Raw genomic sequence first — 21876 nt, forward strand, 5'->3', positions numbered from 1 at the left:
GCAAGGAAATGGTCATAAAAATCTTTGCCCACTAGAGTATGCTCTCCTCCAGAGCCAGGAATAGAACCCAAGATTCCTGAGTCTCACCACTCCTCTGCTGTCAGCAAATATCTGTAAAACCCACTGGCATAGTGTTCCATCCCCCTCATGCTAGTCCACATAAAGGACAACAGTTTACTATTGCCATCAGTTACGCTGTTAGCTCAAATGGCAGAGGTTCTTGTGGTGAATATAAAGGTTCCAACTCTGCTGATGACCCATGTGGATGTCAATATGATCCCAACATAATGGATTCTTTTTCAATTTGCTTTTTTAAAAACCTAGGAAATTCCCCACACAACTACATTAAAAGAACATTTTCAGGGTTTCCTCCCCTCTCTGAACTCTGGGATACAGACGTGGGGACCTGCATTGTTTTTTACCAGCTTAGGTTAAAAACTTTCCCAAGGCACAAATTCTTTCTTGTCCTTGGACGGTATTGCTGCCACCACCAAGTGACTTAGATAAAAGTTTAGGAAAAGGACCACTTGGAGTTCCCAACCAGGCTTCTAATCATAATTCCATGATCTCCTCACCCAAAATATCCCCCCAGCCGCCTTCACCTCCTTTCCTGGGGAGGCTTGAGAATAATATGCCAACCAAATAGGTAAACAAGGTGAGCACAGACCAGATCCGTGGGTTTTTAGGACACTAAAAACCAATCAGGTTCTTAAAAGAAGAACTTTATTATAAAGGAAAAAAGTAAAAGAAGCACCTCTGTACAATCAGGATGGAAGGTAATTTTACAGGGTAATAAGATTTAAAACAGAGGATTCCCCTCTAGGCAAAACTTCAAAGTTACAAAAAACAGGAATAAACCTCCCGCTTAGCATAGGGAAGTTCACAAGCAAAATCAGTCCTTCAGCACTGTATGAAGGGTTACTGTGCTGTGGGAGGTGCCATCTTTTGATGAGATATAAAACTCATGCCCTGATCACAAGAGTAGGGATGTGAATCCTGGTGTCTCGGCCAAATTCTAATTGAGTATTAAAAATTACATTTAGATTCTGCTCTATTAAACAGCTTCTGTATTCCACCCTATAGATGACGGCATTTCATTGGTGGGTGAAGTGATTTTCCTGTCACTTGAGGTATTATGAGGTTAATTTTCTAGCATTTTTAAAGTACTTTGAGATGCACAACTGAAAGATGCCATGGAAGTACAAGGCAGTGTCATTATTCATACCAAGTACATTTTTATGGATTGCAAGCTATGATGTTGGAAATGTTTTGGATGATCACAAGTCTTAAATCCCAGGAACTCCTAAATATTTCTATTACAGAGTATATATTATTACAGGAGAGCAGTCACTTGTTTACATCAAAAACAAATTAGCACAAGTTATTGAGGGGATTTGATTATTTCATATCCCTAATTCAAATAAGAAAAACACAAGACAAACAGGAAACAGTTATGAAAGATAGGTTTCAGAGTAGCCGCCGTGTTAGTCTGTATTCGCAAAAAGAAAAGGAGTACTTGTGGCACCTTAGACACTAACCAATTTATTTGCGCATAGCTTTCGTGAGCTACAGCAAAGATAACACCATTGAAATAAGAAAAATTAGTTGTGTCCTTTGGCTAAGAATATAGTCTAACGTATATGATCATTTATTTAGGGTTATTTTCACCCCCAGATAATTTTGTACATTTTGTTCCCCTGAATGAAGGTTTATCTAGTTACTTTTAAATGGGATTGTTCTCTGCTTACATTGGAGTGGTGAGGATTTCTCACTATAGTGCAGGGGTCTCAAACGTGCGGCAGCCCACAGAGTTTTTTTCTTGCGGCCCGCCAAGCTCCCCCCGTCCCCTTTTTGACTATACTTTTGTATTGTTGTATGAAAAGGTTTCAGTGATGCGGCCCTCGGGCCAATGTATTAGTCCTCATGTGGCCCTTGTAGTGATTTGAGTTTGAGATCCCTGCTATAGTGTGTGTGTACATCACTGAGCAGGAGCTCCAGATCTGCTGACTGCATGGAGTTTGTTACATTGAAGCCAAAATACTAATTTTTGGAAGCACTGCTCTGGCAACTAGCATACTCTTCATGCGGAAGTCAGTTCATCATGACTCTGTTCACATTTCATTGTAAACCCATAATTCTATTCTCTGAGTCTTTGTCCAAGCACACCAGTAGGTGTAGGAATGGAGAGCCTCCTGCACTGGGGAAGCAGGGAAAGCAGTAAAATGGAAAGGTTACATTTCAGGATGACCATTTAGATTCAATAGGCCAAATTCAGCAAAAGCTGAAGCAAGGAGATATAGAGTATACTATGACTCACTCCTGTGGAGGGCAGAGTTTCTGCTGCCACTCTCTGAAATTGTGCTGGTTTGGGAAGAATTTTATTTCTGGCCAGGAGCTCTGCTATAGGGAACCTCTGAAGGGAGTATCTGCGTTAGTGGACTTCATGGCTACCTTGGCCATGCCTCCCTAACAGGCAGCTTGCCCAAATTTTGGGTTCTGCTAGCCCATTATGCCCCTATTTTGTAAGCGAGGTTGTGGTTGTTTTGCACTAGATCAACCCCGTCCTCCTTGATTCTCTCCCCCTTCCCTCCCTTCCCACTTACACCACCGTAAGCTGGAGATGAATTTGACCTCACTCTTTTCATATTGGAACAGGAAAAGCAAATTCTTGTTTGCAGGTAGGCAAGATAATTAATTAGAGAAGAGAATGAGCTCTGGATGGGAGTGGTGGGACCTGTAGAAGGTACTCATGATCACTGCCAGCCCTCATACAAGAGTAATTTGTGTGAAAACTAGAAGTGTAAATTCCAGTAAACCTTTCAAACAAACAAGAACTAAAACCACCACCTAATTTAAGAAGTAGAAGCTTGTAGGATAATTTTTTTTAACAGGTATTCAAATCTGTTGATATTTGAAATGGCAAATCTTAAGTATTTTAGCCTTTTCCACTTTAACTGTCTAATAGATCCCTCAGTACATTTGTATAACAAGGCTGCAGTTCAGTAATTGTCAGATCCTGCAGACGCTTACTGCTGAATATAGTACCATGAGCGGTCCCATTGACTGTCTCATTGTAATAAACATTACTACTGCTACTGTTTGTAGGATGGGGATCTAAGGAGATTGTTTAAAAAACATTGATTGGAGCATTTTGGAGACCTTGTTTGTTTTTTCTGTTGTAGGTGTGATGGACAGGTGACAGATTTTTCATTTTGTGTCAGGGAATCAGAATGACTGAGTGCTTCCTGCCTCCTACCAGCAGCCCCAGTGAACATCGAAGAGTGGAACATAGTGGGGTTCTTGCCCGTACCCCCAGCTCTGAAGAAATCAGCCCTACAAAATTCCCTGGATTGTACCGGACTGGTGAGCCTTCACCACCTCATGACAACCTACATGAGCCTCCAGATATAGTGTCTGATGATGAAAAGGAGCATGGGAAGAAGAAAGGAAAATTTAAGAAAAAGGAGAAAAGAAGTGAGTAGACAGTCTAACTCCATATGTGTGATCTCTCTAACTCAGTGTTTCTCAACCTGGGAGTCTGGGACAGGTTTAGGGGGGTCACGAGCAGGGCCAGCGCGAGGGCGTGGGAAGCAGAACAATTGCCTCGGGCGGCCCTGCAAAGCTAATTGACATGTTTTGTGGGACTGAAGCCTGGAGCCCTGAGTTTGAGATAGGGGGCTGCAATTTGTGTGTGTGTGTGTGTGTGTGTGTGTGGCGGCGGGGAAGGAGTCCATAACTTTTTTTAAATCCAAAAGGGGTCGCCAACACAAACAGGTTGAGAAACACTGGTCTGACTCCTTCTTTCTTTTCATGCCTGAATTATGAGCTATGCTGGTCTCTCATTTAAAAAAAAAAATTTTTTTTTGTTTTTAAATCTCTTACTTCTTTCTAGGAAAGCTAATGAGCAACTTTATCCAAAGTCTAAGACATTGCTCAGTCAATTGCCTGGCAATGGGTTCTTCTCATTCCTCTCTATTTTTTCAGACACATTCCTCAGAGTCTGAAGAGAAAATGGGGTATGTCTTCACTGCAGAGTTAGCCCATGTGTTGCCCCTGAAGGTTCCGTCCACAAAGAAAAACCTCTTACCTGGGTTTGAGGGCACTTTAAGCCCAAACTAGCAGCCACAGCCGAGCACATAGGCATGAGCTTGGGTTTGGCTTCAGTCCAGGAACCCACCTTGGCTGTACTTTCTTGTTTTATTCCTCCATTTCTCTGCACTGCATTTTTAATCCCATGTGTACCTGCTCCATTTCTGCTGCATTTGAACTGATATACTATCGGAGAAATCCTCCTCCTGTATTGCCAGTTTACCAGAAGCTGGCACCAGCCCTCTGGTAAAGGTTTTGTGTGATAAAATCTGTAATTTGGGGAAATATATGCAAAATGACATATGTTTAGTGGATGGGAAAGAAATGGAGAGGCAGACAAGTCAGTCCATTAGGTGTGAATTGCTTTGGTTTGCAGACTGAATTTCTTAATGAGACAGGATGAGTGAGGTAATATCTTTTATTGGACCAACTTCTGTTGGTGAGAGACACAAGCTTTCCAGCCACACACAGCTCTTCTTCAGGTCGGGTATTCAGAGAGTCACAACTAAATGCAAGTGGAACAGATTGTTTAGCATAAGTAGTTAGCACGTATTCAGGCCCCTCTGCCTTGAATGTTCCCTTAGCCTGGGCTAACTGCAGTGAAGACATACCTTGAGAAAGGAGTTCCCAGGCATGTTTCCAAGTTCTGACATAATAGCTGCATGCCTGTGAAACAAAGCACTTTGGTGTCAAATCTGTTTAATTGTCCAAAAATGGATATGTCTAGATTTAAATTATTTCTCTAATTTTTAAAGTCAGAAGGGTGAAAAATTAACTTAATCATGTAATTTTTTGTTGTGGAATCGCTCAAGGTTTGTGTGTGCTTACTGTATGCTTTTTGAGGTGTAGTGAAATGTGCACTGTGGTTACTTAGTTAAGCCTAGTCACATAGCCACAAATTATGGGCCTGATCATGAAATGCCATATTAACTATTATGTATATTATGGTGATGCCCAAAATGAGCAAGCAAATTGTAAGATAAGCATGTTAAAAAACAGACCGAGAAAGGGAGGGGGAAAGTGGTGCTGTGGCATTTCCTGCCACAAAATCATTTTTAAAAACTGCAGCTTTCACAGCAAAAATTGTTTCTAATCCTTAGAGTTGTGAAGAAAACTGTGGAAACACAAAATGATTGTAAACTTGGTACAGTGATAAGAAAAGGAGTACTTGTGGCACCTTAGAGACTAACCAATTTATTTGAGCATGAGCTTTTGTGAGCTACAGCTCACTTCATCGGATGCATACCGTGGAAACTGCAGCAGACTTTATATACACACAGAGATCATGAAACAATACCTCCTCCCACCCCACTGTCCTGCTGGTAATAGCTTATCTAAAGTGATCATCAAGTTGGGCCATTTCCAGCACAAATCCAGGTTTTCTCACCCTCCACCCCCCCACACACACAAACTCCCTCTCCTGCTGGTAATAGCCCATCCAAAGTGACAACTCTCTACACAATGTGCATGATAATCAAGGTGGGCCATTTCCTGCACAAATCCAGGTTCTCTCACCCCCCCCCCCACCCCCATACACACACAAACTCACTCTCCTGCTGGTAATAGCTCATCCAAAGTGACCACTCTCCCTACAATGTGCATGGTAATCAAGGTGGGCCATGTCCAGCAGAAATCCAGGCTTTCTCACCCCCCCCCCTTTTTTTTTCCTGGGGACACACAAACTCACTCTCCTGCTGGCAATAGCTCATCCAAACTGACCACTCTCCAAGTTTAAATCCAAGTTTAACCAGAACGTCTGGGGGGGGAGGGGGTAGGAAAAAACAAGGGGAAATAGGCTACCTTGCATAATGACTTAGCCACTCCCAGTCTCTATTTAAGCCTAAATTAATAGTATCCAATTTGCAAATGAATTCCAATTCAGCAGTTTCTCGCTGGAGTCTGGATTTGAAGTTTTTTTTGTTTTAAGATAGCGACCTTCATGTCTGTGATTGCGTGACCAGAGAGATTGAAGTGTTCTCCGACTGGTTTATGAATGTTATAATTCTTGACATCTGATTTGTGTCCATTTATTCTTTTACGTAGAGACTGTCCAGTTTGACCAATGTAAATGGCAGAGGGGCATTGCTGGCACATGATGGCATATATCACATTGGTGGATGTGCAGGTGAACGAGCCTCTGATAGTGTGGCTGATGTTATTAGGCCCTGTGATGGTGTCCCCTGAATAGATATGTGGGCACAGTTGCCAACGGGCTTTGTTGCAAGGATAAGTTCCTGGGTTAGTGGTTCTGTTGTGTGGTATGTGGTTGTTGGTGAGTATTTGCTTCAGGTTGCGGGGCTGTCTGTAGGCAAGGACTGGCCTGTCTCCCAAGATTTATGAGTGTGTTGGGTCATCCTTTAGGATAGGTTGTAGATCCTTAATAATGCATTGGAGGGGTTTTAGTTGGGGGCTGAAGGTGACGGCTAGTGACAGAACCACTAACCCAGGAACTTATCAGGTGGTAGCACGTGCTCTTCCAGAATGTCAAGTTCAGCAAAACTCAAACTTCTGAAAACTAGAAAATGCAGAGTTACGGTAAATTCCCATGCAACCTTAACTTTGCCTTTTGGAGCTGACAGTAGCCACTGGGAATTATGTGTCATGCTGTCTTGCCTGGCTCATGACCTGAGTACCAGCCTCAGGGCAGACTGTCAAAAAGCAGAGCACGGACACCCCAAACTGGTTGTATGTTCTATAATTAGATTTCACCAACCTGGTAACAAGTGTGAACTTTGAAAGCACTGTAACAGTCTTATCATGGAGTTACAGACAGTCCCCTTGGGCATTCCAGTCTGTGTTGCCATCACTGCAAGGTGGACTATGTGATAGATCAGGGGTGGGAAAACTACAGCCCGTGGGCTGGGTCCAGCCCATCAGAGTTTTTAATCCAGCCCTCGAGCTCCACTGAAGCTTGCAGCGCTTCACCCGCTCGGCGTTTGCAAGCCCCTGTGCCCTGCTGCCGCTCCCCAGCTGGAGCACCAGGTGGCGGAGTGGGGAAAGTAATGGGGTGGGCCTGGATAATAAGTGGGTGGGCCACGGCCCACCTTTGGCTACGCCCCTGGAGCAGTGTCTTTTCGGATTTAAAAAACACGTCGCTGTTGCAGCTCTTTTGAAAATGAGGCCCTAACATGCAGTTTGTGTTCAGACAGGAGCAAAATGTTGTGGTAAAATCAACAAACAGCTCAGTAATGTACTTTTCTAGCAGCACATTGTTTAACAGAATTATTATAATAGTGTTGATTTTGAAACAAACTTGTGTTGTCCCTGTTTGAACATGAATTGTTATTTTTGTGAGTATTCATGGCCCACCATACCATTTCCATACCCAGATGTGGCCCTCAGGCCAAAAAGTTTGCCCACCCCTGTGATAGATGATCACTTTACACCAAAAATAACAACAGTATTCAGGTTACTCCCAGTCACTATCCTCAGGTCAGTTGTACTCAGATCTCAAACCAAAGACAATGCCTGTAGCCAATCCTGTTATAAACTAACTAAAGCTTTGTTAACTAAGAAAATAAATGAGTTACTTACAAGGTTAAAACAGGAAACATACACGCCAATGAGTTACAGTCTTAGATTTGAAAAGGTAACATAAGCTTCTATAATAAGCAGCTCTGTATGTCCTTAGGGCTGACTCATGCCAAGCGGCATGGGAATCTCTTGTTTAGGAATCTTTGCCCTTCAGAGTCCAGACAACATAAAAATCCAGTTTCTCCTTGTCAGGGATTTTTATCCCTTTCACCCCAGAATCCAAACTGATGAGGTGCGTTCATGCACGTCTCCCCTTCCTGGAGGGAGTGAGGAATGCAGTCAACAAGGTCTTTGTCCTTTGATGCTACCTGATGCCTCCTTTGCCTTCAGTGGGCCATCTTGTGTGCAGGACAAGCACTTTTCCTTAATTAATGCTGCTTTTCCTGTTTGGTGAGTTACACAATTAGAGGTTTTACAATGCAAACACTTAGTATAACTTTATACCATGGGATACAGATATTATAAGTAAAATTAATACATGCAGCATCCTGCAAGCATTCCATAAAGTCTAAACACTAAACATGTTCTTATAACACTAATATATCTTTTAATTGTACTAACCCACAGGTGTGCCAGACTGTTTTCAACTATGCATTTGTCAGTGTTCAGTGAGGCCCTGGGCCTTTGGTATGAATTGGCATCTGGTCTTCCAGCATCAGAGTCTGCATGCAGTCTAGCTGCATTCACTATGTGACCTATAGCTGTATGATGGAGGGAAAAGTGGAGCTGCTTGGAAGAGCTGTGATTTGATATGAGGAGATCTGGGTCTGAGTCCCCGATGTGTATTATCAAAGGAAGGAGGTGCATGTGTATCTTGAGGTTCCAGCCTGCATTTTTTCAATACAGAACTATATAAGTTGTTTCAGTAGCAGGGCACTGGGGTCTTCTTGCCATGGGTGTTGTCAGTAGTGAGGTGGGATATGAGAACAATCTGTGGATTTAATGATGGGTGGGGAAGGTATAGGTTTAGGTAGTATCCTGTGCACAAATGTGAAGGGGTTATAAGAGGGTATGAAGTGGTTGTTAAATTTTCAAGGATGGTATTCTGTCGGGGGAGTAGGCTCAATGTTTAAGTGTAGGAGAGGTGCAGGTAGCACCGGTCCATTACAGTGAAGAGGCAGAGTGGGAGTGTGTGTGTTATGGGCATTGTGTGTGAGGCATTGATCGAAAAGGACAGAGTTCAGGCTGTGTGGGTGTTTACCAGGTGCAAACACTTTAGAATTCTCCCAATAATTTTCTGTAGACTGGACTCTGAGTGTGGGGGTTTTGCATATGCATCTTGAGAAGTGCTAGATCCTTATAAAGTATCTCCCTTCTCGAGGCCAAAACCAAAAGGTTGTAGGGTTCAGCTAACAGGAAGATTCTCTGGAGGCTCTTTCCTTCCCCAAACAGTCTCCTTTCTCACAAGCAGGGCGTTCCCTTTCTTCCTCTTACCCCCACTTGTCACCTTGGGTGGAAGCCCAGGGGTCTGAAACTCCTTCTTTTCAGTGTCTTCAGGGAGTAGCAACAGGCCCATTCTTCTTCTAGTGCTTGTTCACGTCCATTCCGCATTAGGTGTGCGCGCACCGCGTGCACGAGCGTCAGAAACTTTTTCCCTTAGCGGCTCCCGGCGGGGCCCCCTGAGTGGTGCCACTGCCCTGTGCATATATACCCCGCCGGCCCGACCCCCTCCAGTCCTTTCTTACCGTCCATGACAATGCTGGAACAACCTCTCTCTCTCATAGAAGAGCAATCCCTTCGCCTTTAGAGTAGCTGGTATCAGTTGGTTAACATACCTATTGCGGACACTTAAGTCATTAGGAGCTTGGAGGCTTCCAGCACCCGCTGCGGGGCATGCCGCAAGCCCACGGCTTCAAGGCTTGCGCCACGTGCCGCAAACCTATGCCAGTTAGTGACCCCCACGATTCGTGTCTATGTTGCCTGGGGGACGGACATCAAACTGAACGGTGAAGGATTTGCAAGGCGTTTAAGCCAAGAACAAGGAAAGAAATCGACTTTTGTCTAAAGCAGCTGTTGATGGAGCTGCATTGCAACCTCCAGGCCCAGAGCACTCGACGCCGGCTCAGGCTTCCTTGGTGCATAGTGCCCCGGAGCTACTGAGAGACCCGGCACTGGCTAAGCACCGTAAACTGTTGGCCCCAGAGCGCCAGGCTAGGCCCTGGCACCGCTCATCCTCCCTGGTGCAGCCCCCGGCACAGCCGAAAGGAAGGCGTGGTCATTCCCGCACAGGAGGCCAGCGCCTCCCAAGGTCCCGAGTGCCAATAAGAGCAGGAAGGCCACAGTACTGGCGCTGATGCCAACAGTTCCAGCAGCATGAGCCCCACCGAGCCCAGACTTAAGTGAGCTCAGTGTGAATGATAGGCTCGAGGGCATAACGGATCAGCCCTCTACACCTGGCACCTTTGAGGCTGCAAAGGACCTCATCGAGCTGTTGGCGGCAAGCCCCCTCCCGTTTGGGGAGAACCCTTCAGCACCCATGCCTCGGGTGCCGTCGAGGGGTAAGCCGGCAGTGGTGTGCCGCTTGAGGACACCGTCCCAGCACCACTCCTGGAGTTGGTCCCGGTCAAGCTCCAACTCCATGGACTCACAGTTGCCAGTGGCCCAGAAGGAGATTGCTGCACTGGCAGTGGGTTGGCGCGAGGAAGCACTGGAAAGGGCACGCCACTCCCCGGCACCACCCAGTGACTGGCACCAGGAGGAGTCGAGACCGCCCTCTCCAGAGGACTCCCGCAGATGGTCCCAGTGCAGGGAACGCCGGTACCAGTCCCGGATCCGGGGATACCAGAACCGCTCCCGCTCAGCCAGGAGCTGCTTGTTCTCCTGCCGGCGCAGATCATTGGCACCGCCATGGCCTTTGTGATCAGCATCGCCGCAGTCCAGTGCCGACTCCGGCTGCTATACCTACCTGCACTGAGCCCCGGACAACAGGGACCTTCAGGTGGGCTGGCAACCCCAATGAGGGCCGCCAGGCCCTTGGCCCTTCTGGACCCCTTAGGCCTATCAGGAGCGACAAGGGGCCCTGTCCAGGGCAAGTTACTTGGTGCAGCAGTCCCGGTCCCCACACCTATGCCAGACGGTGCCAGAGGCTACAGTATCCAGGCCTCCAGCATCCCCCCAGGATAAACGGGAGAGACCAGCACCGAGTCCAGTGCTGTCCCATGGACTCCCGCCCAAGCCTGAGCCGGAGGCCCCTCCCACAGGAGAAGGGGAGCAGGAGGACCAACCGGGCGGGGGTCGAGCTGCAGCTAACTCCTCGTCTTCCCCGAAAGAGGCAGTGGCGGGTACAGAGGTGTCCGGCCCTCCATTGATAGACCATAGAGCCCACCAGGAATTGCTGCGCAGGGTCGCCCAGAACTTGGGGTTGCAGGCCGAGGAGACAGTTGAGTAGGAGGACCCCATGGTGGACATTTTGAACCCCGAAGGTCCATTCAGAATAGCGCTCCCACTCATTAAGACCATTCAGTCCAACTATAAGACTATGTGGTACACCCCGGCCTCCAGCACTTCAATGGCCAAGGGAGTGGAGCATAAATACTTTGCCCCTTCTAAGGGCTATGAGTTCCTATTCTGCCAACTGAGTCCATGCTCCCTAGTGGTCTCACCGGTAAACGAAAGGGAGCGCCATGGACAGCAGGCCCCGGCCCCTAAGGCTAAGGAGGCGAAATGCCTGGACCTTTTTGGCAGAAAGGTGTACTTATCTGGGGGCCTTCAGTTGAGGATTGCGAACCAGCAGGCCATCCCCAACAGGCACAATTTCAACTCCTGGGCAGTGGTGGGGAAGTTTAAGGACAACCTCCCACAAGGTTCCCGACAGGAGTTCACAGCCCTGCAGTAGCCAAGACCTCTCTCCAGGCCTCCCTGGATTCGGCGGATGCAGCGGCTAGAACGATTGCGTCCAGGGTGGTCATGAGGTGCTCGGCGTGGCTCCAGGAGTCAGGTCTGCCACCTGAGGTCCAGAATACACTCCAGGACCTCCCCTTGGAAGGGTCCGGGCTCTTCTTGGACCAGACAGACACGAGGCTGCACAGCCTCAAGGACTCGTGAGCTACGCTTAAGTCGCTGGGTATGCACACCCCGGCGACCCAGAGGAAGCCCTTTAAGCCTCAGCCTCCCCTTCAACGCCAGTACCAGCCTCGCCATAGGCATGAGCCTTACCATAGGCGATGCAGGGGTAACAGGCGATGGCACAACAATAGTAACAATAATGCACCGGGCCAGAACAAAGGCCAGCACAAACCCTGGCCGGGCACTATGCCACACCTTTTGAAGGTGTGCTCGAGGTCAGCGTACCAGACCAGCCACCAGATCCGTCCCCTTGTTTCCTGAACCACCTGTCCTGTTTCTCTCATGCGTGGTCCACCTTTACATCAGACCGTTGAGTCTTACGCACGGTGCAGAATGGGTACTTGCTGCAGTTCACCTCCCTCCCCCCCCTCACCTCCCTTCCCCGTCCCTCTTCAGGGACCCCTCTCACAAGCATTTCCTAGAGAAGGAAGTCCGCTCGCTGCTAGAGGCGGTGGCGGTAGAGATGGTGCTGCACAGTCTAAAGGGGAAGGGGTTCTACTCCCGGTACTTCCTCATCCCCAAGACCAAAGGGGGCTTTCACCCCATCCTAGACCTGCGCGGGCTCAACAAGTTCCTGGTCAAGACCCAGTTCCACATGGTCTCTCTGGGCACCATCATCCCTTCCCTGGATCCGGAGGACTGGTACTCTGCCCTCGACATGAAGGACACGTACTTTCATATCACCATCCACCCAGCACATCGGCGGTTCCTACGCTTCACCATGGGCCGAGAACATTACCAGTTTGTGGTTCTCCCGTTCGGTTTAGCCACGACCCCAAGGGTGTTCACAAAGTGCATGGCGGTGGTGGCAGCCTTTTATGGAGGCAGAGAATCCAGGTGTATCTGTACCTCAACGACTGGCTCCTGGGGGGCCGATCCGAGGCGGAAGTGCCAGGCCATGTGGAGGTGGCCCCGAGATTGTTCTGCAAGCTAGGGCTCCTGGTCAACGTCCCGAAGTCCATGCTCGTACCCACGCGAAGAGTGGAATTCATAGGGGCAGTCCTGGACATGGTGCAGGCCAGGGCAAGCCTTCCAGCATCCCGATTCCGGGCTATCCAGCAAGCGGTGGCCTCCCTGTTTCAGTTTCCAACGACAACAGCCAAGTGCTGCCTGCGGCTGCTGGGCCACATGGCAGCATGCATGCATGTGGTCAGGCATGCCAGACTGAGACTCAGGATGCTGCAGGCATGGCTTGCTCAGGTGTACCGCCCAGGCAGCGACCCCCTGGACTTGGTAGTGATAGCCCCAAGGGACGTGCTGGACTCCCTGCTGTGGTGGCAGTCCCAGCCTATGGTTTGCGAAGGCATCCCCTTTGCCACCCCACAACCGGACCTGACGCTGGTGATGGATGCGTCAGACCACAGATGGGCAGCTCACCTGGGGGCCATCATGACGCAGGGTTTGTGGTCCAGAGCAGAGCGATCACTCCATATCAATGTGAAGGAGCCCAGGGTGGTTCGTGTCGCCTGTCAGACCTTTCACGCCACTCTGAGTGGTCACAGTGTGACCGTTCTGACAGACAACACTACTGCCATGTTTTATATAAACAAGCGGGGCGGGGCTCGTTCCTCGCCACTCTGTCACAAGGCTCTCCTCCTCTGGGACCTTTGCATAGCCCATGTGATTCACCTCGAGGCCTACCTCCAGGGGTGTGGAACGAGCTGGTGGACTCCCTCAACAGGTCGTACCGCATGCATGAGTGGACACTCAGGATGGACGTTGTGCTTTCGCTCTTCCGCAGGTGGGGGTTTCCCCGGGTAGACCTGTTTGCCACCAGGGCCAACGCCCAGTGCCCGCAGTTCTGCTCATTCCAGGGCCGCAGCCCGGGTTCACTCGCGGACACGTTTTGCGATCCCGTGGAGAGGGGGCTTGATGTATGCCTTCCCCCCCGCTCCCCTTGGTGCGCAAGGTCCTGCTCAAGGTGCGTGGGGACAGGGCAGCGGTGATCCTCATTGCCCCAGCCTGGGCTCGCCAGCACTGGTACATGTAGCTCCTAGAGCTGTCGATGGAGGTCCCAGTAGTCCTGTCCCTACACCGAGACCTCATTACACAGGACGGCAGGTGGCTTCTCCACACCGACCTGCAGTCACTGCACCTGACGGCGTGGAGGCTCTGTGGCTAAATGCCCTAGAGAGCCAGTGCTCCCTTCCCAGGCAGCAGATTCTGCTTGGCAGTAGAAAGCCCTCTACCAGTGCGGCCTATATGGCCAAGTGGAAAAGGTTCTCATGTTGGTGTGAACCCCGACAGGTGCAGCCGTGCCAGACCCCGGTGCAGGCCATCCTGGAGTACCTCCTGCACCTCAAGCAGCAAGGGCTAGCCCCATCCTCACTCAGAGTGCACCTGGCGGCCATCTCTGCCTTCCATCCGGGGTTCTCGGGGGGGCACGGTGTTTTCCCACCCAATGGTGGGGCAGTTCCTTGAAGGGTTGGAGAGGGTGTTCCCGTACTCCCACCCCCCAGTCCCACCATGGAACCTTAACCTGGTCCTCTCTAAACTCATGGGACCCCCATTCGAGCCCCTTGCTTCCTGTTCTCTCCTCCACCTTTCCTGGAAGGTGGCATTTCTGATTGCCATTACCTCGGCCGGAAGGGTGTCCGAACTGAGGGCCCTCACGTCTGAGCTACCATATACGGTATTTCACAAGGGCAAGGTGCAGCTCCGGCCACACCCCAAGTTCCTCCCTAAGGTGGTCTCCCAATTCCATCTGGACCAGGACATTTGTCTGCCAGTGTTCTTCCCGAAACCCCATACGGACCCAAGTCATTGCAGCTTGCACACCCTGGATGTGCGTCGAGTGCTGGTGTTCTATTTGGAGTGCCCCAAGCCCTTTCGCAAATCGGCACAGCTGTTTGTGGCTGTAGCTGAGAAGGCGAAGGCCTCCCTGTGTCGGCGCAGCGGATTTCGTCTTGGATAACAAGCTGCATCCAGGCGTGCTATGAGTTCGCAGGTGTTCCGGCCCACTCAACCAGGGTGCAGGCGACTTCCACGGCTTTCCTGTCACAGGTCCCGATCCAGGAGATCTGCAGAGCAGCCACCTGGTCCTCAGTGCACACCTTCACAACTCACTACGCAATCAACCAGCAGGCCAGAGAGGACGCGGCCGTTGGCAGAGCGGTCCTCCTAGCGGTTTTTCCGTGACTCCTACCCTCCTCCAGAGGTAAACTTGTGATTCACCTAATGTGGAATGGACGTGAACAAGCACTTGAAGAAGAAAAAATGGTTACTGACTTTTCTCGTAACTGTTGTTCTTCGAGATGTGGTGTTCACGTCCATTCCACGACCCACCCTCCTACCCCTCTGTCAGAGTCGCCGGCAAGAAAGAACTTGAGGGGGTCGGGCTGGCAGGGGTATATATGCACGGCACAGTGGTGTCACTTGGAGGGGCCCCACTGGCCTGACGGGAGCCGCTAAGGGAAAAATTTTCCGACTCTTGTGCACGCGGTGCGCGCATAATGTGGATGGACATGAACAACACAGCTCGAAGAACAACAGTTACAAGCAAGTAAGTAACTGTTTTTTTTCAGTTGGCAAGGATGAAACTTTCCCCATTCCACCCTGAGTTTAGTTCTTGAAGCAATGAAAGAGTAGTTCTCTCTGCAAGCTTATTCAATCATTGATCTCTCTGTGAAGTGTCAGCAGAGATGGACATTATAATGATAGGTTTTTTTGAGGTGGACACTTGTCCATTAAGAATTGGAATGAGACAGACTCATCTTGCTCAGCTAACATTTGATTTCTGCCAACCCAATGTTGTCTTGAACTGATGTCTTAGAAGAAGAGCTCTGTATACTGTTTTCCGATTTGTGAGATATAAAGTCCCTAGGATTTTCTTACCTTGTGTCAAGCTGTCTAGAGTGGCTCACGACTGACAGTACCAACCACAGGGCAGACTGTTAAGAAGCAGGGCACAAACCTCAAATTGGTTGTGAGTTCTATAATTAGATTTCACCAACCAGTATCAACTGTGAACTCCTCAAGCACTATAACAGCCGTAACAAGGAGTCACACCAGTCCCCTTGCATACTTTGGTCTATCTTGCCTCCCAAGCAAATTTACCTTTGTGATAGGTGGTACCTTACACCAAAAATATTCAGATTATTCCCAGTACCAAAGGTTCAGTCACTCCAGGTCAGTTGTACCTCAGATGTCATACTAAAGACAACGCTTGTAGCCAATCCTATAATAAAATAACTAAAGATTTATTAACTAGGGAAAAGAAACAGTTATTTACGCAGTTAAAGCAGGTAAGCAAACATACACAAATGAGATACTTTTTGAAATTTAAGACTAATAGAAGCTGCTGCAATATGCAAGGTTTGCATGTCCTTTAGAGCTAACCCAAGCTAAGCAGCTTGGGGATCCCTTGCTTATGCTTAGAAATATTGCCCAAATACCAAGCAGCATAGTGATAGAGTTCCTTCTAGTCCGGGACTTTCATACCCTTCCCCTAGAGTTCAAATTGATGTACAAGTTTTTGTGCCTGTATCTTCTTCATGGGTGTGTGTGTTGGGGGGGGATCAGCGAAGTCTTTGTCCTTTCATGGTTGGCTCATTTGGTTTCAGTGGGCCTTCCTGTGTGGAGGACCAGCACTTTGCATTAATTAATGCCTCTTTCCTATTTGGTGAGCTACACAGTTACAGTGCAAACACTTAATATAGCTGTATACCATGGGTAAGGCTACGTTTTAGTCACGGGTATTTTTAGTAAAAGTCATGGACGAGTCATGGGTCATAAACAAAAATTCATGGGCCCGTGACCTGTCCATGACTTTTCCTGGGCGACAGCACGGCGGGTGATGGGGGAGGTGGCCCGGGACTGCCACAGGTACTGAGGGGTGGGGAAGGTTGGCAGGGCTGGCAGGAGCTTCCTACCTGGCTCCGTGTCCCTGCAGCTCCTAGTGGCGAGGGCCAGGGCAGGGGCTCCGCTGCTCCTGCCACAAGCTCCAGCTGCCACAGCTCCCATTGGCCAGGAACCACAGCCAATGGGAGCTGTGGAGGTGGACCCCCCTCTGCTGCCTTGGAGCTATGGGGGGGCCATGCCATTGGGAGCCGGGGAGTCCCCCACGCCAAGGGGGGTAAGTGCCCCTGCACTCCCCTGCCCCTAGCCCTGTGCCCCCTCCCAACACCCAAACTGCTATTGCTGGTCCAGGGGCTGCCTGGCTCAGGCAGCCCCTGAGTCAGCACCAGCCACTGCAAAAGTCACGGAGGTCACAGAATCCATGATCTCTGTCACAGACTTGCAGCCTTAACCATGGGATACAGATGTTATATTTGAGATTGGTAAATGCAGCACACAAGAAGCATTTTATCAAGTCTAAACACTAAAAACATTCTTATAAACGTAACATCTATTTTAACAATGCTAACACACAGGTGAGCCAAACAGGTTTCCAGCTCTCCATTTGACATTGTTCAGTAAAGCATAGGGGCCTTGGCATGAGCTGGCACCTGGTCTGCCAGCATCACCCCTTTATGTTCATTATCTCTTCTAAGGCACGTCTACATTATGGTACCACAGTCATGGTGCCTCAGCTGTGCCGCTGTAGCAACATAGGGTAGATGCTTCTCACATAGATGGAAGGTGTTTTTCCAGCAGTGGAGTTAATCCGTCTCTCTGTCAACCTAGTTGCGTCTACACCAGTGTTTCAGTCGACCTAACTATCGAGCCAAGGGCTCACATTTTTCACAGCTGTGAGCAATGTAGCTAGGTTGATCTAATTTTTAAATGTAGACCAGGCCTGAGCTTGTGGATTTGTACTTTTGCTTTGTGACATTCTCTCTTTGCTGGGAGAAACTGTGCTATGAATGTAGGTTCTGCTTTGCTCTTCTAAAACTAATAAAATCCTTTACAATGAAAATAAAGCAAAACACTTACTTCAACTTCTGGTGCTTCCCACACCCAAGGGAAAGCAATAGCCTGAATGTGAACTTACAATCTGGAGGGCTTTATGTATTAAATAACATAATTATGGAGTGACCTACTTGTTCGTTACTAAATTTTGGCACAAGTCTAGTAATAGACAAATTGGGGAGGGAGAGGGGGAATGAAAAAAGCCATTACAGAAGCTAAATATGCATGCATCTCTGTTCCATCCTTATATATATATATATATATATAATATGCATTTTTATGTAGATATAGAAGTACAGATATTTATGTGTATTCATGTCAGGGTCACACATAGGATCAGTGTACTCATAACTTCCTTCTGTTCTAAACTTGTTTTTCATCCTACCTCTTGCTTACTTAAAACAGACCTACATATTTTTAAATCAGTTAATTGTAGAGACACATGCAGAATGCTCCAAAGAGCTAAAATTAGAGGGCTGGTCAACTAATAAATTATTTAAAATATTTGTTGGGTCAAACACCTGACCCACTTAACATATATATCTGGCTCCCTGTGATAGAATGCAAGATTTAACTTTAAAGAAATAAAATGGACTCTTAGCTCTTGTTGTATAGAGAGCCTTCTAGACATGAAGAGAGTATAACCAACAAAGAACTGTTTTCCTGAGACTGCAGAAAAACTGAAACATTGGCTCTAAGATATGTTAACTGTCTCCACTCATCTCAGTATTATAATTTAAGCCTATAAACTACACTGTATGAGTCAGATTTAGCTTGGATTGCACAATTATGCAACTCTGTACACAAATTGGGTTAATCATATATCCAAGGGATTAAAGGATAGAAATAGTGGTTGTCCTAAAAGTGTCCAGAACCACTCTTTGACTAATGGTGAATGTGATAAAGTAATCCTATTAACTAAAGTTTAGCTACTACTTATGGACTACGTTTTATCCTGGAGAGATCTGCAAACCTCCCATGGTTATCAATGGGATTTCTTCTGTGGTTCATGGGTAGTATATGTTCCTGAACTTGGAGACTTGACACACACACAGCCAAATGAAAATATGAAATTTGGCCCTCTTCACAGAATGGGTTTAACTTGCTTGATTTAACATATGACTTTGTTTGATCCCTTGAAGCCAGGGCACACCACTTTCACCAGCATGCACTGTGCTGATGCTTCTACATTAGCCAGTTAATCCCCCTGGAACATGGAACTTGGAGTATTTTTGAGGGAGTTAAAGGAGGATGTGCTGGTCAAGTAATTTCAGTTTATTTAGTATACCTCAGTTCTGTGTATTTAAAATATTTTATACCGATTACATTTTGGGGATTTTAATATAAAAACTTTGCAAAAACTATGTTGTCTATAGAGCAGCTTAGGGAACCTGCCATCAAGCCTGTCTAAATTATGCTGGGGCCCCTCTAGCCCTTGGAGCAGCCCAGGATCAGAAGGGCACAAGGTGGTTTAAATCCATCTTAGCCCTGTAGATGCAAGCATACAACGTCACGCACGGTGCCTGCTCTGAGGACCTTGCAAGCCAAGTAGTGTAAAAAAAATAAATAAATAAAAATCTAAAACCATGTCCATTAAGAAATGGCGCTTGACTTAACTCTGTCCTTCCCTCATGCAAATAATAGGCCAGTTTCATGTTCCAGGAGTTTTTGACTAATGGAACAATATCAGGAAAACCTCATTCAGGAATATCACATCCGAGATAGAGCTGATTATCCACAGCTTTAATGGAACCTAAAAACTACATATTGCATGTAAAATCTCTGCTTTGTTGAACCCATTTCTTGTTTACTTTAGCTCTTTGGAGTATTGAGCATGTAAACCTATAATTAGGTGGCTTAAAGAAACCCTTCCAATCCACCTTTAAAGATTTTCCTGTTCTTGCCTAGAGGATAGGCAGGGCTAGCTGCAGAGGTGTAGCTTATAAAAACTCTTGTGCATATATTTCAGAGACAGTACCTTGTATTTTGCAGCTGAAGTGTGGTGTTGTTAGGCTGTGACTTTGGAGTTGCAGTCTCTCACAGGCTACATAAGGCAAATGTAGAACTGCAGTAATAAGTAATATGTCAGTACAGTTGGAACAACTTTACTTATCTAATGAAAAAGTAAGTTTCCCCCCTTTTTAATGATATTTTGATCTGAGGCTAAAATGTAATAATTTCACACTCCTCCTAAGAAGATTCTTAACGTTTTCAGAAAGGGAGTGAACAGTTAAGTGACTCTACTCTTTGCATAGTCATTTATTAAAGCTGTACTTGTGTAGCAGATGATTTTTCATAACAGCAACTTTTATACTATTGATTACAGGAACATAGAAGTTGCCAGACAGTTGTTTTATTTTGCATTTCCTTGACTATTAAGTGGACAAATAGCACGTAAGATGGACATTGTCATACTGAGTAAGTATTTAAAATACCAAATGTTTAGGTGATTCATGAGATGAGTTCATATTGGACATAACTGTGAAACGCTAATTTAATAATTGCCCTACTTAACGCTGTAAAAAGAAAAATGGATCTTTTTTAGTTGTAGGCAGGTACCGTGTCTCTTTCAATATTACCCTTTACCCCTTTTTTTCTCCTTCTAGACTTTTTTTTTAAAATAAATTAAAGCAGGTGATAACTTTCTGCCACTCGCTTTCTCTTCTTTCTCCCAATAGCGGAAGGTTATGCTGCCTTCCAAGAGGACAGCTCTGGTGATGAAGCTGAAAGTCCTTCCAAGTTGAAGCGGTCCAAAGGAATTCATGTTTTCAAGAAACCCAGCTTTTCCAAAAAGAAAGAAAAGGATTTTAAAGTAAAAGAAAAACCCAAAGATGAAAAACATAAAGATGACAAACACAAGGAAGAAAAACATAAAGAGAAGAAGTCAAAAGACTTAACAGCAGCAGATGTTGTAAAACAGTGGAAGGAGAAGAAAAAAAAGAAAAAGCCAACTCCAGAGCCAGAGGTACCTCAGATGGATGTTCCAAGTCTTAGGCCGGTGTTCGGGATTCCTTTGGCTGATGCAGCAGACAGGACCATGATGTACGATGGCATTCGCCTGCCAGCAGTTTTCCGTGAATGTATAGATTACATAGAGAAGTATGGCATGAAATGTGAAGGCATCTACAGAGTTTCAGGTATACTGGGCGCATCTAAGTGCAGATTTTCAAGGCTTTACCTTTATTTGTCCAAAAAAAAACATGAATATAGTACTTTGCTTTTCTCTACACATCCACTCCACATGTATAGTTTTATTCATTTAATTTCATAAAAGACTGGAATTTCAGTGAAATTAACTATGTAATTGTAAACCAAGCTATGGATTTGAAATTCCTGAAAGATAGCTTACGCGATGGTAGAGAAAAAAATTCTACGTTCTTAGCCTGTGGAGTAGGAGATGGTTAAGTTACAAAACCAGTCTCATGGTGTAAGGGAAGGGAAAGGTTTATCAGATGCACAGGTGTTCAGTATTGAACCTCTCCTTCTCCAATGTTTCCATAGCATGGTCACCCACTTGCTGAAGGTAGCAACAAAAAGGTATATGGTTTGGTCTTTTTGATGGGGTGGAAACTAGGTATGTAGCATAACATGCTTTGGAGTCAAGCCATAGCTGCTAAAACGTTTTGATCAGCGCTTGGGGTTATTTTGAGTATATTACTCCTTTATTAGAAATAAGATACAGTTCTAGCTAATGAAAATGGAAATTTGGTAGGGAGTTGAAGTAATAAATAGGTTACTCCTGACTTTGCTTTCCCCATCCACTTTCATTCTAATTTTCTTCCAAAACGAACTTAAATATATACAAAACCTTTCTTTTTTTCTTTCAGTAAATCCACTAGTAATGTAGAACAGCAGTTGAGAATTTCAGCTTGGATTTGAAGAAACACACTGGTAGTAACACCAAGATAATTAGCAGCCTTAGTTGTATAACATTGATCTACATACAAGTACCAATGATTTTAGTCATTATTTAAATATACAGATATATTTGATTTGTGAAAGCCACCTGCAATATGAATCGTGCAAATATTCCAAGTATCTGAGCTGTAGAACAAAAAAGGACAGAAAATAAGAAAAAGCATTTAGAGCAAGTAAAATATGTATTATCTAAATCTATAAAATAGCACAGGGGAGTAATTTTAAAGGCTTTATTAAGATACCTGCATTCAATTGATGTGCATGGAATTTGTTGGGGATGCAAAGATAAGGCAATAGTCAAAACTGTTTCTCAGACCTTGTATTTCAGAGCATTCAAGTGATCACAATGTCCTGCGGAAATATAACATGGTGTGGGGTTTTGTTCTGTGACCTATTTTTGAGCTCTCTTGGCAGTCTCTT

At 46.5% G+C, this 21876-nt stretch overlaps 1 protein-coding gene across 6 annotated transcripts in view; it reads left to right on the top strand.

Annotated features, from left to right (window-relative positions):
* The window catches only part of RALBP1 (ralA binding protein 1), a 65478-nt gene that overhangs the window by 22731 nt on the left and 20871 nt on the right, over nt 1-21876 (top strand). For 5 of the 6 annotated variants that reach the window (XM_084619003.1, XM_084619001.1, XM_084619000.1 and 2 more), the window contains 2 exons: nt 3183-3474; nt 20217-20675. In XM_084619003.1, coding sequence (XP_084475129.1) covers nt 3231-3474; nt 20217-20675 — 703 coding nt within the window. In that variant the 5' untranslated portion in view covers nt 3183-3230. Of the gene's footprint in view, nt 1-3182; nt 3475-19864; nt 19957-20216; nt 20676-21876 lie in introns of those variants that run through there. The other variant, XM_084619004.1, reaches the window with a different exon arrangement.

This window comes from Lepidochelys olivacea (genome assembly GCF_965140295.1).
Source record: "Lepidochelys olivacea isolate rLepOli2 genome assembly, chromosome: 2".
Taxonomy (NCBI): Eukaryota; Metazoa; Chordata; order Testudines; family Cheloniidae; genus Lepidochelys; species Lepidochelys olivacea.